Source organism: Tamandua tetradactyla, chromosome 11, assembly GCF_023851605.1.
Source record: "Tamandua tetradactyla isolate mTamTet1 chromosome 11, mTamTet1.pri, whole genome shotgun sequence".
Lineage (NCBI taxonomy): Eukaryota > Metazoa > Chordata > Mammalia > Pilosa > Myrmecophagidae > Tamandua > Tamandua tetradactyla.
In genome coordinates this window covers 795,330-812,353 of record NC_135337.1, presented here as the reverse complement: position 1 = coordinate 812,353, position 17,024 = coordinate 795,330, and the positions used below count along the sequence as shown (strand labels likewise).

General features: G+C 43.2%; 1 protein-coding gene across 1 annotated transcript; it reads right to left on the bottom strand.

Moving 5' to 3' along the window:
* Window positions 1-2,102: 2,102 nt before the first annotated feature.
* ADAM30 (ADAM metallopeptidase domain 30) lies at window positions 2,103-10,532 on the bottom strand. Its single transcript, XM_077122216.1, has 3 exons — window positions 10,481-10,532; window positions 5,293-5,408; window positions 2,103-5,169 (listed from the first exon to the last, which is right to left on the bottom strand). Exons 1-3 carry the CDS (start codon window positions 10,530-10,532, stop codon window positions 2,251-2,253), a joined length of 3,087 nt encoding a protein of 1,028 aa, XP_076978331.1. The 3' UTR covers window positions 2,103-2,250.
* Between the last annotated feature and the right edge of the window lie 6,492 nt (window positions 10,533-17,024).

Genomic DNA, 17,024 nt, shown 5'->3' with positions numbered 1-17,024 from the left:
TTATGCTCATTTGAAAATAATTTTTTATTCATTAGCAATATTGAAATCATTTCATTCTCTTTTTATTCTATTAATTAAACTTCTAAGACAACATTATTAAGAATATTAAATTATCCTTTCCTTTTTCTTGATTTATTTGTATTGCCTTTCTGATGGCTTACAGTAAATGTTCTTTGTCACTATGGGAATTATTTTCTGCTTTTATTCTACCTAAGAGCCTCAAAAATTGCTTATGAGTACCAAAAATTTTAATACTTATTTACATAATAGTATCATTCCATTTGAAATATCTTAGTACATTATATTTTTAAATTTCCTAATATATAAACGCCCTTACAATTTTTGAATAAATCTTCCTTTCTCAATCCAGTCTCATAATTTTTATATAGTATTTCTTTGAATAGTGCCCTTACTTATAGCTGTGTAACGTTGGGCAGGTTATTTAACCTCTGTTTGCCTCAATTTTCTCTTTTGGAAAAGGGGCAAAAAGTAACACCTGCCTCATGGAGTCTTTGTCAGTTAATATATAAGTTAATACATGTTAAGTAGTTAGAGCATTTTCTGGCACGTAGTAACCTCTCATCATGATCAGTATTGTAACCGTTACAAAGGGGTCTTGGAGTTTTTCAGGTGATGGCAAAGCTCGGCATATGCTTAGAATTATGAGCACCAAAAAATTGGGGTTATCACAGTGTTATTTGAGTGAAAACTGTCTCCCTAACAGTCTAAGGGGGGCACCCCTTAATTGCACCTTCCTCACATTCTTTAGTTAAAGAACTATGTGGCGAAGAAAAGAGGAGACTGGAGATGGGGCCAGTGGACCTGGAATGGTGTCTGAGCAAGGGGAAGAGGGCGGCAGTGAGCTGACACAACAGCAGGAAGACCAGCCTACAACAGTGTCCCCAAACCATGGGCTCACACAGGTCTGGGAGGGCATAAGTAAGAGGGAGGCACTGACCTCTCAATCCTTCTCTCCTCCCACCAAGACACTGTGCAAAGAGGAGAAAATATTTGGAGATAGACACATGGGGAAACTTGGAGTCAAACTTTCTCTACTCTGCTTTGCTTAGCCTAGGGCTGGTGTCCCTCTGCACGGGTGCACTCATAAAAGACTTACCCCTGCAAGCAGACACCCAAATTACAGAATTTTGTGAAGCGCCTTGTCCCCAGCACACTGCCAAAGCTTGTCTGCATTTATAGCCTGTTGTGCGATACAAGGGTTATGTTAGATGAGCACTGATAGCCCACCTGAGGCCGCCCTCAACATCGACTCCAGTCTGTACAGCTGGAATGACCCTTACCGGGACTTATCTATAGGGCAGCCCTGGTAACGTGCCTTTCTACTTATGAAAATGTGGTATCCACCATTTATGATCTAGCATGGGACCCGGATCCAGACACTCTCATTTTCCAAGTCGAGGGAGACACACACAGAGAGAGAGGCAGACAATCTCCGGTCAGAGACAGGACCCTCCTTTGAAAACCATTGTAAATCCAGGAAACTCACAGCATTCAGAGCACTAGTGTTCAGAAAAGGTGTTAGGGGTTGTGGTAGTCAGATTCAGTTGTCAACTTGGCCAGGTGAAGGCACCTAGTTTTGTTGCCGTGGTCATGAGCCAATGGTATGTGAACCTCATCTGTTGCTGATTACATCTGCAGTCGGCTAGGAGGTGTGCCTGCTGCAATGAATGATGTTTTACTTAATTGGCTGGTGCTTAACTGAGAGAGCGCAATGTAGCACAGCCCACGCAGCTCAGCATAACTCATCTCAGCACTCGCAGCTCAGCCCAGGCCTTTGGAGATGCAGAAAGGAATCACCCCAGGGAAAGATGTTGGAACCCAGGGGCCTGGAGAGAAGACCAGCAGAGACCACCCTGTGCCTTCCCATGTAAGAAAGAACCTCAGTTGAAAGTTAGCTGCCTTTCCTCTGAAGAACTGACAAAATAAATCCCCTTTTATTAAAAGCCAATCTGTTCCTGGTGTGTTGCATTCTGGCAGCTAGCAAACTAGAACTGGGGTTATTTCCAGGATACCCAGAACTTAAATCACAACCTAAGGACTCAAGTGACTACTTAGGAAATAAAAGGCACCAATACGCTTCAAAAACAAGAATAGCATTTATTGGCAAGAGTAAAAACTTGAAGGAAAACTAAATAAAAAAGAATTGAGAAGAACAAATAGCTGTTTGCATAGGCGATAAGTTTCTTCAACAAATGCGCCAGGACTATTGAGGGGCGGTGGGCTGCCTGGTTACTTTTTTAGTGACTTGGCTGCCTTTGCCTTGGGTGGCTGGTCCCCAGTGCCACTTGGGGGGATTTCTTCCGGTGTGGATCTAAAATATTTCCCAATCACCGGCTTGTAAAACACGACAATCGCTGAGATGAGCAAGAAAATGAGGCGCAGTAACATGACGGACACGACCTGAAATGACGAGGGCATCTCCACTTTTAGCGGTCCTGGGGGCCCACTGTCAATGCTTCCTCCATACCCATCGTCCTCACAGAAAGGGGGTGCCCAGCCATACATGCAATGGCAGTTTTTTCTATTGTTGCAAACGCCTCGGCGGTTGCACTTCTCGGGCAAACAGTCATAGTTCAGGACGGAGACATCGGCACAAGTTCTGTTGAAACAGACCAGGTTCGGACCACAGGAGGTGCCATCCCCGACTGCACCCATGTCAGGAATCCCCAAGGGCACCATGGCTGAGTGGTAGCCTATGCCCCAGCACATGAGATTCTCCTCCCACAGATGAGTGCTAATTATGGAAGTATGCTCTGGCATATCAGGGACGGTTTTGACATTGATACACTGTAGCCTGCCACACACTGCATTATCCTTGCCACACTTTCTATAGGTCCGACTTCCCAAAATATCACAGTTCCCAAACTGATCACCCAGTAAATTCACCGCAGTGTAGCACTGACTAGGGGCCTCCTGGGCATCGGGTCCAAAAATGCTTTGACACTGCATAAACCGGGATTGGCACCTCTTACTGAAACAAACGGCTTCATACTTGCAAGGAGTTCCATTCTGCTTGTAAGTGTCGTTTGGGCAAAGACCGGAGGCTCCATTGCAGTACTCTGCGAGGTCGCATTCGTTTTCCTCCTCACGACACACGTACCCAGATGGACGAAACAGACATTCGTGGCAGCAAAGACCAACGCTACAGTTGGCACCAGGTTTGAGCTTACAGTCTGGCTGGCAGCACCTGTCCATCTCACAGTCCACTACCGAACCACAGTCACATTCTTCATTATCTTCCACAATTTGGTTTCCGCATCTCTGGATCACATAACCGATTCCCGGGATATTATTTAAACAAGCTGCTCCTAAAGTCACCTGCTTAAAATAAGCGATAAAACTACAATTACTCCACCCGGAACGTCCAAATCCCATGAGGCAAGTATTCACGCCCTTACACAGACAGTCTTTTTCATCGTGCTGCATTCCCAAAGCATGCCCCAGCTCATGAGTAGTCCAGGTGCCAGGCGCAAGGATATTTAGATTTGGAAAAACACTCGCTGATGCCCCATACAGTTTCGTGCACATAAATCCAAAGGACCATCCCAGAGCATCGCGGTAATACCTCTTAACATATAAATGCATCCAATCTGTTTCTAACCGAGCATTCAGGACATCTCTTCTGTATATTACAAACAAGCCGAGGACTTCAGTTAAGTTAGGCTTGTTAACATTTATAAGGTCTCCATTTGTCCATACTTCAAGAGCTTTTAGATGGATTCTCAAACTGAGTTCCTGAAAGTAGGTGTCCATGATTGCAGTTAAAATGATGGCGTCACTTATGACTTGGGTTAGATTGGAGTTCACGAACACATACCTATCATGATCGAAGATCATGCCTAACTCCATGTACTTCGGATGCTTATAGGAGTCATAAAATTCCCGGAGCCTGGCCATGTTGTCCTGCTGGCCCATCGGTATTTCTACCACGTCATCGAGTATGTCACAGGTGTGACTGATAAACTCTTCCTTCTTCAGGAGGTAAACCACATGTTCAAAACTGGAAGAGGCCTTCAGGGGCTCGATTTGGTAAAGTTTGGTATCAATTTTCAATATGCCTCGGAGACCGCCCGTGCAGGTACTCAAGGTAGCTTCAGACTCCTCAGACCCCTCCACGGAGCCCCCAAAGTTGCAGTCCATGGGCAAGTAAGGGTGATCCTCCAGGAGCTCATCATGCTCTGAGAAGGAGAACACCTGCAGGTGCCGGGGCAGCAGAAACCTCTTGGGCCACAGGCGGACCACGTGCTTCTCGTCCTTTAACGGCAGGAGGTAGGACACGCGCCCGGCCGGCCCCTGCTCCCCTGCCCGGGAGCTCAGCTTCCTGGGGACGGTGATTTCGTAGGAGTCAAAGCCCCACTCCGGGTGGAAGTCCAGCCCCTGGCCAGGAGCGGCCGCCAGGAGCAGCGTGAGGACCAGCACGGGCAGCGCGCGGCCGCGGGGCAGGCGGGTCCCCTCCGGCCCCATGGCGCGGCTCTGAGCCGGCCGCAGGCCCCGCCGGCCCGGCCTCCGCGGCTCGCACTTCCGGGGGCCGCCGCTAGGGGCGCCCGAGCGCAGCGTGCTCCGCTCCCGGGCAGGGCCTGGGGGCACCGGCGGCCCGGGGCTCCGTCCCGCTGCCCGGCTCAGCGCCGCGCGCCCCGCCCAACGCCTCCGGCGCCGTCGGGCCCGGGCGGTTGGGCGCGCGTGGGAGAAAGCGGGAGAGGAAGGGGGGGGCCCCCGGCGTGCGCTGGGCGGAGGCAGAGGCGGCCTCCGAGGCGGAGACGGAGGAGCAGCGGGGGCGGCTGCTCGGTCCGCCCCTCGGGGCCGTCTCCCGGGGCCCGGACCCTCGCGAGGCTCTGGGCGCTCCGCGTCTGGACAGCCCCTGGGCCGCGGCGCCCGCCGCCCGGCCGCCCCTTCTGCAGCGTCTCGCCCGGGAAGGAGGCGAGGGCGGCCGACGCGGAGCAGCCCGAGGACGCGCCCCCGGCCCGTGGAGACCCGCGGCCCGCAGCGCCCGTGGCCCCAGAGGCTGTGCTGGCCGTGGGGTCCCCGCAGCCCGGCCGGCGCCCAGGCGGGAGGGTGCTGCCCGGCGCCTTCCGCCACGGTGGCCCTTCGCGTGGCCTGATCCTTGGGTGCTGCGGGCCGGCCCGAGGGTTTGGGGCAGCGGAGGAGAATCTGGGGAGAGAAGAGGACCCTGAAAAGCGCAGCGCCTCCAGCTCTCGGAGGGAGGCGGTGGCTGTGGCTGGTGCTTGGGGTGGAGGGTGAGGGACGAGACAGGAAAGGTGAGCGACCCCTCACCCCGCAGGGCTTGCCTGTCCGCCTAGAGGCCGGATCCCAGGGCCCGGAGGTGCCTTGGAGGGACTCTGAGGCCAGAGGAGCGTTGTCAGCTTGGTCGTCAGGACATTCCCGTTGGCCTGTGGCCGGGAAATGTGTACAGACGGCCTGCTCCGTGCCAGGCACCACTCTCACTGCTGTCTGCGTCCGTCCATTACAGTTTCACAAAAGCTCTCATTTGTAGGTAGTAGTTCTATACCCGTATTTTACACTTGCGCACACTCAAACTGAGCCTCGGCTAGATCGTGTGGTTAGAGGACAGAATCGCTGCACACGCTTAGGGACTTCCACCCTACAGCCTGAACTCCTCATCAGTCAGCTCTGGTTGATGGGGAAGGACAGAAGCGCACAGCTTAAGGGGCAGAGAGTGGGAGGGCGAGACTCTGCGAGGCTTCGTGATTGAATGGACGCCCCATTAGGAAAGAGACAAGAATTAAAATTTTCGTTCAATCTTCTGGCTTAGGTAACTGTGTGTGCATGGTTCTAGTTGCTCAGCTAAGGAGAACAGGAGAACAAGGAGGTGTAGTGAAGGGGAAGACATCTGAGAAGCTGCACTTGGGGAATGCAGATGTAGAAGTGCCAGCCGAGCACTGGAGAAGGGATTTCTAAACTGCAGTCAGATGAACGGACACATCTGGGGTACGACACGTGGGCCAGAACTGGACCCCCCCATCAGTGTATGGATGCGGGCTGAAGCCAGGAAGGCTGAGGATAATACCCTGGGGAACTGTGCAGAATGACCAGAGAAAGAGACAAGGCCAGAACCCTAAGGCATACTCCCAGGGCTTCAGGTCAGCCGGAAGAAAAGCAGCTTGCAAGACCTGAGAAGCAGCAGTCACCCACGTCGCAGGGAAAGCAGCACGATAGGCGGTCGCAGCTGCGTGTCCTAGGAGATGTTGGACAAGGAGAAATGCTGAGCAGAGTTCAAGAAACCCTGCATTTAGCAAAAACGAGGTCAGAGTAACTTTGCGGCGAATGAGTTCCCTGAACTGTTTCTGAGGGAAGCCAGATGCTGGGAGGTCATGATGTAAATCAGAAGAAAGGGGAGTTACAAGTCAAGATCACATCTTCAAGACATTGGGTGGGAAGAGGAGACGAGAGAGGTAGCAGCTGGAGGGCGCCATGTGGGAAGGGGAATGGGTGATGGGGGAACCCATGGGAAAGTAGTGTGTGAAGCATTCAGCATCCAGGAGAAGACACGTTATTGGTGCAGCGAGAGCCCCCCAGAGGCATCAAAGTGATGGGCCGGGAGAGATGAGATGGTCGGGAGCCAGAGGAGCTCTGAGGGTCGTGAGGAGTGCGCAAGGAGTCCTGTCTGAAGGAGTTTCTCTGTGAAGTCAGCTGCTGAGAGCGAGGGGGTCATGGTGGTGAAAGGGGCTGAAGAAGAGAACTCGGGAGGGAGCCAATGAGGAAAAAAGAAGGTTCTCAAAGCGTGCCGAGTTTCTCGTTCATGTTGGAAACCAGAAGTAACAGTTTAACTGTCTGTAAAAATCACCATCTGTTGATTTTTGCAAGCAGTACCGAGCAGCCTAAAAGGAAGCAGGTCAGTTGGATTCTCTTTCCCAGATGTTACATTTTATCATCATTTTCCTCTCTTTACCATTTTCCTTTCAGCTGTTGGAGAATTTCTTGAGAAAAGACACCAGTTCTATTCCTATTGCTGAAGTATAATCTGGGTGCTAACCTCCGTAGCATCTGCTTGTTAAAACAGAAGTGCCTGTTTTGACATCATTTCTTTTTATTTCAAAAATTAAGCATGTATATTATAAAAAGTGCAATTTACCCTGAATGATACAGATAGTGAGTGAAACGCTCCCTTATTTTCCAACCCTGAATACTTCACCAATACAATTCCCCTCTCCCAGAGAGGTCTGTTTGATGGATTCTTTCTTCATCCTTTGATTTGTCTTTAAACATACAGTAATTATTTTACAGTTAAATGTAGCTATTTACTCCTCATATTATTTTGATGCTTACTTCACTAAATATTTTGTAGATAGTTGTCTTGAACCTTTTGTATGGATTTATAACAATGCCTTTATTGGATGTTTAATAGTATTGTATAGGATACAAGTAATTATTTTTTAACCATTTTCCTTATGCAGGGATGATTTTAGTTGTGATGTTTAATATTTTTACATTTGTGTTGCTTGTTTTTCAATATACTGGAAATAAATATACATACAAATATATATCCTTTACAATGATGTATATGTATACATTTATATATAAATGCACACACATATACTTTTTTTTGCCCCATGAAAATATTTCTTCATGATAGATACCTAAGATGGAAATTTTTAGATAAAAAATAAAGTGAATTCTCGTATTGATTGATACTGCCAAATCGGGTATCAATTTACAATCTATCCATAGGGCAGCACTGTCCAAGCGGACTTTTTGCGAAGGTGATGTATTAGTGTAGCACTGTAGCCCTGGAATACTTGAAATGTGACTAGTGTGATTGAGAGACTGAGTTTTTAATTTTAGCTAATTGAATTAGTTCATTGAATTTTAAATAGCCACATGTGGTTAGTAGCTGCCCTTTTACGCAACTCAGGTATAGAAGACCCACGTTCCCATAACCTTTCCTAGAGTGTATAATGTGCAGCTCATGTTAGGAAAAATGGTAGCTATTTATTTTAATTTGCACTCTCAGATAATAGTGAGGTCGAACATATTTTAATATGCTTATTATGAATCTATTTTGTTAACTTTTTATTTTCCTGTTCTTAGCCTTTGTCCATTCTTCTATTACCTGGCTTGCCCTACTCCTATTGATTACTCCTACTTTTATTAGAGTTGTTTATATATTACAAATCAGTTCTTCTAATCTGTTGTTTGTCATTTAAATTTTATGGTGTCTTTCACCATACAGAATGCTTTCAGTTGTTCTGGCTTCTGAGCCTCTTGTCATTGTACCAGCTTACCTTATCCCATAGTTGTAAAAATGCCCACCTCATATATTCTTCTAAAATTTTCTTTTAATGCATCTCATTTTCTTTTTATGGAATACAATTCTAGTTCTTATTTGAGGTATGATTTCTGTTTTATTATTGGATCAAGATTTATTGAATAATCCTATAACTGAGGAAGGAACACTATAAATGATTCTGACAAATCAATGAGAAAGAGACATAATCTAATAGAAACATAAGCAAAAGATTCTTATAGGCACATAACAAAGAGGAAATTCAGATGGCCATTACAAGATGGAAAGGTTCTCAGCCATGTGACTGCATAGAGTACTGCAAACTACATTTTCTATTCGATCTTACACACCCCCATTAAGTTGGCAATAATTCAAAAGGTTGATAATAAGACGTTTTGTTGATGGTTCAGAACAATAGGAACTCTCATATATTTCTGGCAGTGATGCAAATCTTAGAACTTTTGAAAAACAATTGTTTAGCATTGTGGGGATTGAATTATGTTTCTGAGAAAAGGCATGTTCAGGTCGCAACCCTGGTCCTGTGGTTGTGAACCTATTCATAAATAGGACCTTAGGAGATGCGATTAGTTAAGGTGTGCCCAAACTGAAGGAAGGTGAGCCTAGCCGAACACAACTGAAGTCCCTATAAGCAAAGGAAATTCTACACCAAAGAGAAAATTTCAGGGAAAGAGCAAGAAGCTTTAAGTCAGTGGAACCCTGAAGGGAAAGGAGAAGACACCACCACGTGCATTGCCCTGTGACAGAAAAGCCAGAGTCCCCAGAATGCCAGAATCTTTGCGGAGAAAGCATCGCCTTGATGAGTCCTTGATTTGCGATTTCTCCTAGCCTCAAAAGTGTGAACCAGTAAATTCCTGTTGTTTAAGCCAATCTGCTGTATTTGTTTTAGCAGCCAGGAAACAAAAACAAGCATTATCTCATACAGTTGAAAATGTACAGATTCTATGACCAAGCAATCACACTCCTAGGTGAATTCCCTACAGAAATATGTAATATGTGCACTGGAATGCAAAGCAACAATCTCCAAACTGGGGGAATCAAAATTTCCATTAGCAGGCGACTATAGCAATGAAGTTATTGAATCATAGTTACATGCAACAATGTGGATAAACATTGCAATCATGGAAAAACAAAATACAAATGAATATATTTTTCAAAATCAGGCAAATTTGAACTATATATTTAGGGATATATGCATAGTTGGTAAAATACATCAAGGAAATGATTACCAAAAATTTCAGGAGAGTTGTTACTTCTAGAGTGAAGGGCAGGGATGGTGGGACAGAGGATTGTTGTCTCTTCTGGCATTTTGGGGTGTTAGTGATATATTTTTTGACCACTAGGGGACTGGTATAAAGATGTTTGCTAGCCACACTGTTAAACTATTTGTAAAAGTTTCATGTTTATTTCTTTATAGCTTATATTTCACAATGAAATAAAAAGTTTAATATAAAAATTTCTGTCTATTTACCTAGATAAAATAATTAAATCTTCTCTGGAATCATTAACCTGTAGGGTGACAGATTAACTTGGAGTAAAAAATATTGATGAGGGGATAGTGCTAGTAGATTAAATATGCCCAATATTTTTTACTTAAATTGTAAAAAACAGATCATCAATATATTTCTCCCTTTTCTGCTTTTGTTCTCCTAAAAGTTAACAAAAGAGAATAGCTTCAAGTTGTTAGATGGCCATCATGATTTATTATGTCCATTTTGCAAAACAATTAATAAAACAAAATTGTACATTATTAAAAATGTTTCTGACTTTGATATTAGGATGAAACTAAGCTTAACACAGAATAATATTTATCTACAAAAGTTACTTTGTTAAGTATCAGGGACAATTTAATATATAGTATAAAGAACTTCAACAGGGGACTGGAGTAATGAGATTGGCTGGCAAATTGCAAAGAAAATTCTAAAGTACAATGGAATAGTAGATATATAGTATGGCATATAATGATGATATAATGTAACATTGGTGTATGTTATAGTATGTGTTATAATATAGGCACTGCTTCTAGAAGTGAAATATTATCCAAGAAAGAGCTTTCCCCCTCCCAAAACTGAGATACAAATGTTGTTAGAGGGCACAGCGATGGCTTTTTGAATGGCAGAGAAGTCATGGCGCTGCAACACCATTGGAACTTGCCAGAAGTCCAACCTCGAGGGGAATGCTCACAGGATGTTGTCTCACCAGGGCACTCTGGTATAAAACCACTCATATGCTGCGGGAATTGCTGCTCCATGCCGGGTGGCCCTAGCCACTGTACCCTGCAGAAACTGATTGCTGGAGAAGCTGCCTGCGGAAAACTTACCCAGGGAGTCACTGGAGCCAGGAGGGAAATCTTATTCCTGAAATATCTCCACAGCACCTTCTACTGACAAAACTTCCTCTCTTGCCAGCCAACAAAGCAAAAGTATCCATTTTCCTAGAGCGGACAGAAAGTAGGATTTTAGAACTGAGAGACAATACTTTTATAACCATCACTCTGCTGTGAGCCTGAGATTTGCCATGGCGAGAGACACAAGAGTCCAAGGTTGGTTAATTCTGGTTGCTGCTATTTTTACCAGCAGTCAGTTGTTTGAGACTGGGACAAGGAATGAGGGATGCATGCTTCCGGAATGACTCTTCCTGAGCCCCAGATGGAATTGCTGAACATTTTCTTTCTGTCCAGTATTCTCTATGAGATCAACATAGGACTGAAGGCTCATGATCCTCAACAACCTGGTTTTCTTACCTGATATAAGTAGATGGAATCCTGTACCCCATAGCCAAAAGCAGCTAATTTCCTTCACCATTCGATTGGATCCAAGTAATTACTAGCAGTTTACTATTTACATTTTTTTTAAAGTTATGTTGCAATTTTTAATGACAATGAGTTCTAATAGTATATATTTTCTCTTGGATGTTCTATGTATGTAGTCAGGTAGTCTATAAAAACTGACTGTTGTGTTGTTTTCTTTCCAATTCTATTTTTCCAGAATTACAGCTAGGACTTACAGACCTTGTTGAATAAAATATATGAGAGCAGATATCTGTCTTATTCCGGACTTTAAAGGAAACAAATATGTAGTTTCATTATGAAGTATGATGTTTGCTGTGGATTGTGGTAATTCCTCTCTATTCTTAATTTGCTCAGAATTTTTAGCATGAAAAATTTGATTTTACCAAACGCTTGGTTGGATCTATACAAATGATTGTATGATTTCTCTCTTTAATGCGGTGACATACATCAATTGAATTCTAGTATAATCCATCCTTTCTTTCCTGGGGAAAAAATTCTTGGTAATAAGCTATACTAAAATTTTTCATTGTTAGTTTCAATTTGGTAGTACTCAAGTTAGGATTTTTACATCTATACGAGGTGAGTTAGGCTGTACTTTTCCTTATTTGTATTGTCCTTGGGGGATAATACAGTCAGGGTTATATTAGGTTCATAAGCTGGAGGAACATTTTATTTATTGTTAATTTTCTAGAAAGTTATGATACGGACTCTGCTCTTTTAAAGTGCAGTAGAAATTAGCTCTTCAAGCCTCTAGGCCTGGTGTGTGTGTGTGTGTGTGTGTGTGTTTATAGTATTTTTGGTGCTTTGGAGCCATATGTATTCCATAACAACATGTTCTTAAACTCGGTCCATTCCCATGGGTGAGAACCCATTGTAATGCCTTTTGATGAGGTGACTTCAGTGACGGTCTGGCCCACCTCAAACGGGATGAGTCTTAGTCCTGTTACTAGAATCCTTTTAGAATGAAATTCAGACACATGGAGAGAAAGCCATGGAAACAAGGAACCAAAGGCCAACGGAACCCAGAAAAGAAGAGTAGAGGAAACCCTTCCATACCTTGCCATGTGACAAACCAAGGACCAAGGATTACCAGCAGTCAGCTCCAGAATGCCACAGTCTTCAGGGAGAAAGCACCACCTCGGCGATGCCTGGATTTGGACATTTTCTTGGCCTCAAAATCAGGAGCCATTAAGTTCCCATTGTTTAACTAGACCCATTTCATGTTATTACTTGAGCACCAAGTAAACTAAAGCAGTATGTTATTATTATTTGGAGTCTACTGTGTCTGCTGTTAAATCCTATCTTTATTTCCTAGTACTTGTTATTTGTGCCTTCTGTACAATTTTCTTGTTGAATCTTGCAGAAGTTTTTTTTAAAAAAGTTAAAAGCTTCTCAAAGAACCATGTTTTAGTTGGGTTAATTATCTCTATTTTTTTTTTTCTTCCTACAAGTGTTTCATTAATTTCTGCTTGATTATTTCCTTCCTCCCAGTTCTTTGGATTTTCTCTATGGTTCTTTTCCAACTTCCTTGAGTAAGATGCTTAAATTATTGATTCAGTCTTTCTGCTGAAATATAAAAATTTAGCTAGAGTTTCTCTAGTTAAAACATAGGCTGCTTTCCAGTAACTTTGAATAATTAGTATTTGTAAAACAGTAGTACTATCTGAAAAGACTTTTTGTGCAGCTCTAAATATATTCAAATTTACATTTGCATTAACAACTGACCTGACCTATGTACAAGTATTTTAAAATATTCATTTATGTAAGTATTGATTACATTTTTAACATTTTTTAGTGTGAAGTATATATATTTAAAAGCAATAAATTTCCAAGTACATGTTAACAAGTAGTTACGGAACAGATTTTAAAGTTTGATATAGGCTATAGTTCCATGAATTTTCGTTTTTTCTTGTTGTTGTTCCAAGACACTGGAGACCAACAGAAATGTCAATATAATTATTCAGCAGTCATGCTCATTTTTAAAATCATTTCTTCTCAGTTATACTCCTCCTTCTCTTTATACATGTAAAACATATACACATAAAAGCGATAAATTTCAAAGTACCTTGCAACAATTAGTTGCAGAACAGATTTCAGGGTTCCATATGGGTTACAATTTCACACTTTTAGGTTTTTATTTCTAGCTGCTCTAAGGTACTGGAGGCTAAAAGAAATATCAGCATAATGATTCAGCACTCATACTCATTTGTGAAACCTGACTTTCTCTGTATAACTCAACCATCACCTTTGAAGTTTCTCCCACACTTCAGTGCTATTTGGGCTATGCCTATTCTAACTTTTTCATGTTGGAATGACTGTCAGTAATACGGGATGGGGGATGGAACTAGTCGATGTTCTGGAAAGGCTGGTCCCTCTGCATTTCAAGACTTATCTGGTCCAGGGACCCATCTGGAGGTGGTAGGTTTCTGGAAAGTTACCCTAGTTCATGGAACCTTTGTAGAAGCTTATATATTGCCTTAGATGTTCCTAGGATTGCCTGGAATGGTTTTGGTTGGTGTTTGGTAAGTTGTGATAGGTAGCAATGCCTAACTGAAGCTTATGTAAGAGTGACCTCTAGAGTAGCCTCTCGACTCTACTTGAACTCTCTCAGACACTGATACCTTCTTTATTACACTTCTTTTTGTCAGCACAGCATTACTGATCCCACGGTGCCAGGGCCAGGCTTTCCCTTGGAGTCATCTTCCATGCCGCCAGGGAGACTTTCACCCCTGGATGTCATGTCCCACGTAGGGGGGAGGGCAATGGTTTCACCTGCAGAGAGGGAGGCCACAGAGTATTGATTATGTTTTATTTTTGTTTCTAATCTGATCATATGATACAGATTCTTTGAAATTTTCTGGGATTTTATTCTGGCTTCCTCTATGTTCAATTTGTGAGTGTTCCAGATATTCTTGTAATATAGAATCTCACTGTTTCAGTCAGTATTCTGTATGTAACAGCATTTTAAAATGGGCATCTTTCTGTCTTGGAGTTTATTCTGAGATGTTATCTTATTTTTTTCTCTTTTTGCCATTACTGATAGACTTCATTTCTACACTCTTCTCCAGACCTCTCTCTCCTGTCTTTTCTTAGCTGCCTATAGTGCTTCCTTTAGTATTTCTTGTAGTGCATGTCTCTTGTTCACAAATTCAGTGTGTTTGTCTGAAAATATTTTAAATTCTCCCTCATTTTTAAAGGATGGTTTTGCTGGATATTGAATTCTTAGTTGGCAGTTTTTCTCTTTCAGTATTGAAAATATATCATACCACTCTCTTCTTGCCTCCCATGGTTTCTGCTGATAAATCTGCATATTGTCTTATCGAGCATCCCTTGTATGTGATAGATAGCTTTCCTCTTGTTGCTTTTGGAATTCTGTCTTTGACATTTGACAATCTGATTAGTAAGTGTTCTTGGAGTAAGTCTATTTGGATCTATTTTGTTGGGGTATGTTGTACTTCTTGGATCTGTTATTTAATGTCTTTCATAAGAGATTGGAAATTTTCAGTGGTTATTTCGTCCATAATTCCCCTGCCCCTCTTCCCTTCTCTTCTCCTTCTAGGACCCTTATAATATGTATATTTGTGTGCTTTATGTTGTCATCCAATTCCCTGAGACCCTGCTTATATTTTTCCATTCTTTTCCCTATCACTGTGTGTAGAATTTCAGATGTCTTGTCCTCTAGTTCACTAATTCCTTCTTTTACCTCTTCACATCTGCTGTTGCAACTCTTCATTGTGTTTTCAATCTCTTCTGTTATGCTTTTCATTCCCATAAGTTCTGCCATTTGTTTTTTCAAGCTTTTGACTTCTTCATGGTCGCCCAGTGTCTTCTTTATATCCTTCATCTCTTTTATCATATGTTTCTTCAACTCTTTCATTTGATTTTTGAATTGCTTTAGCATGCTTGTTTGAATATCTTTAAGTAAGTTAATTGTTTAAACTCCTGTATCTTGTTTAAAGTGTTAGTTTGTTCCTTTGATTGGACCATATCTTTGTTTTTCTTAGTATGGCTTGTAATTTTTTGCTGGTGGCTAGGCATCTGATTTCCCTGATTGGTTTATTGAAGTCGTTTTCACTCTTTTGCCTAGGGTTTTCTTGTTGGTAGCTCTGTTCTTTGGCATTCAGTTTGACTTATGCTAAACCTCTAGCATAGCTTCTGTTTAACTGATCAGAATTTTTCAGCTCCTGTTATTTTTTTCTCCCTGCCTATATGGAACCTTTTTCTTTGAGGAGTGTCTCCGTAGATATTATCAACCCCAATCGGATCTTCCCAGACAAGGCAGGCCCACGTCTCAGGAGGAGGGTGTACTCAGTATCAAGTTTCCCTAAGGATAAGACCCAGAAGGTTGTCTGGCTTTCCTATGAATTAGAAAATTCATAGACTCTGTGTTTTGCCTAACCTGCCCAGCAGGTGGCATTTATCAGCCCACAGCTCCCCACTAGTGTAAAGTGGTGTGGAGCTTTTAATTCTCAGCCTGCTAGGGGCATGGTTGAGACAGAGGCTGAGGTGGAAGGCAAGCTCAAGCCATTTCCAATTCCCAGAATCTGAATTCTGGGGGTTGAATTCTCTGAAGCAGGGTCACCACTTGAGTTACTCCCCCACTCCCTTTTCTTGGAGAAGATACACTGTGCCAGTTTGAATCTGTTGTTACCCTAGAAAAGCCAAGTTCTTTAATCATCATTCAGTATTGCTGGGTGGGAAATTTTTTATTGTTCCCATGGATTTGTGTCTTCACCCATTCCAGGTGGGGTAACTTACTGGAGCCTTGTAAGAGAGTAGCATTTTGGAAAAAGCTACAGAGCCCACATAGCCCGAGACCTTTGGAGATGCAGAAGGAAAATGCCCCTTGGGGAGCTTCATGAAACAAGAAGCCTGGAGAGAAAGAGAAAGCTAGTAGATGTTGCCGTATTTGCCATGTGTCCTCCAGTTGCAGGAGAAACCCTGAACATCATCAGCCTTCTTGAACAAAGTTATCTTTCCCTGGATGCCTTAGATTGGACATTTATAGATCCTTGCTTTAATGTGGACATTTTCACAGCCTTAGAACGTGTGAACTTGCAACTTAATAAATTCCCCTTTTTAAAAGCTGTTCTGTTTCTGGAATATTGCATTCTGGCAGCTTGCAAGCTAGAGCATATACCGGTTAGAGAATTATCTCCTTTGCTTGACTGATTACTTTGTCTCCCAGACCATCTTAACTCCACCCTTTCCTGGGCCAGCACTGACTATTGAAAATGCCTGAAGCTTTCTATAATGAGCTACTTAGAATGCTTTTTTAAAAGAAAGAGAGAAAAAATAAAATAAAATAAAATCCCCTTTTAAGGTATCCCCAGCCCACAAGGTTTGCCACTCTAGAGCTGGAGTTGGTATCTGGCTCTAGGTGCCCCTTTAGGGGCACAGCCCTTTTCCAGTATTCTGAGCTCAACCGACTCCAGAAGCCTCCTTTTTGTTGTTGCTGTTTCTTTGTTTTCCCTTCATCAGCCCTACCTCCTCTCTGCTGGGAGTGACCTCAGGGTTACTTCCTTTTCTGGGTTTATCTGTGCTTAGAGTTTGTATTCTGCAGTCCAAATTTGTTAATTAAAACCACATTGGATAGTTCAGTGGTTAGAATGCCTGCCTTCCATGCAGGAGACCCAGGTTCGATTCCCAGACCATGCACCCCCAAAAAAACAAACAAAATACCACACTGGAGCTTGGTTGAGCTACCTTCCCTTGCTCTAAGTAGAGAGGGCTTCTGTGTCCCACCTAGAAGAGACTCCATATCAGCCTGCCGTGCCAGTGGGGGAGGGGTGCCATCCTCTGCAGTTTAGAAGCTTTACTACAGTTCTGCGCCGTGATCTCAGCCCTTCCAAACATTGCAGACTGGGGTACATTGTGTGTCTTGACATGGATGTCCCCTAGTTGTTCTAGACAGTTCATGGCTATTTACTAGCTGCTCTAGAGGACTAATTA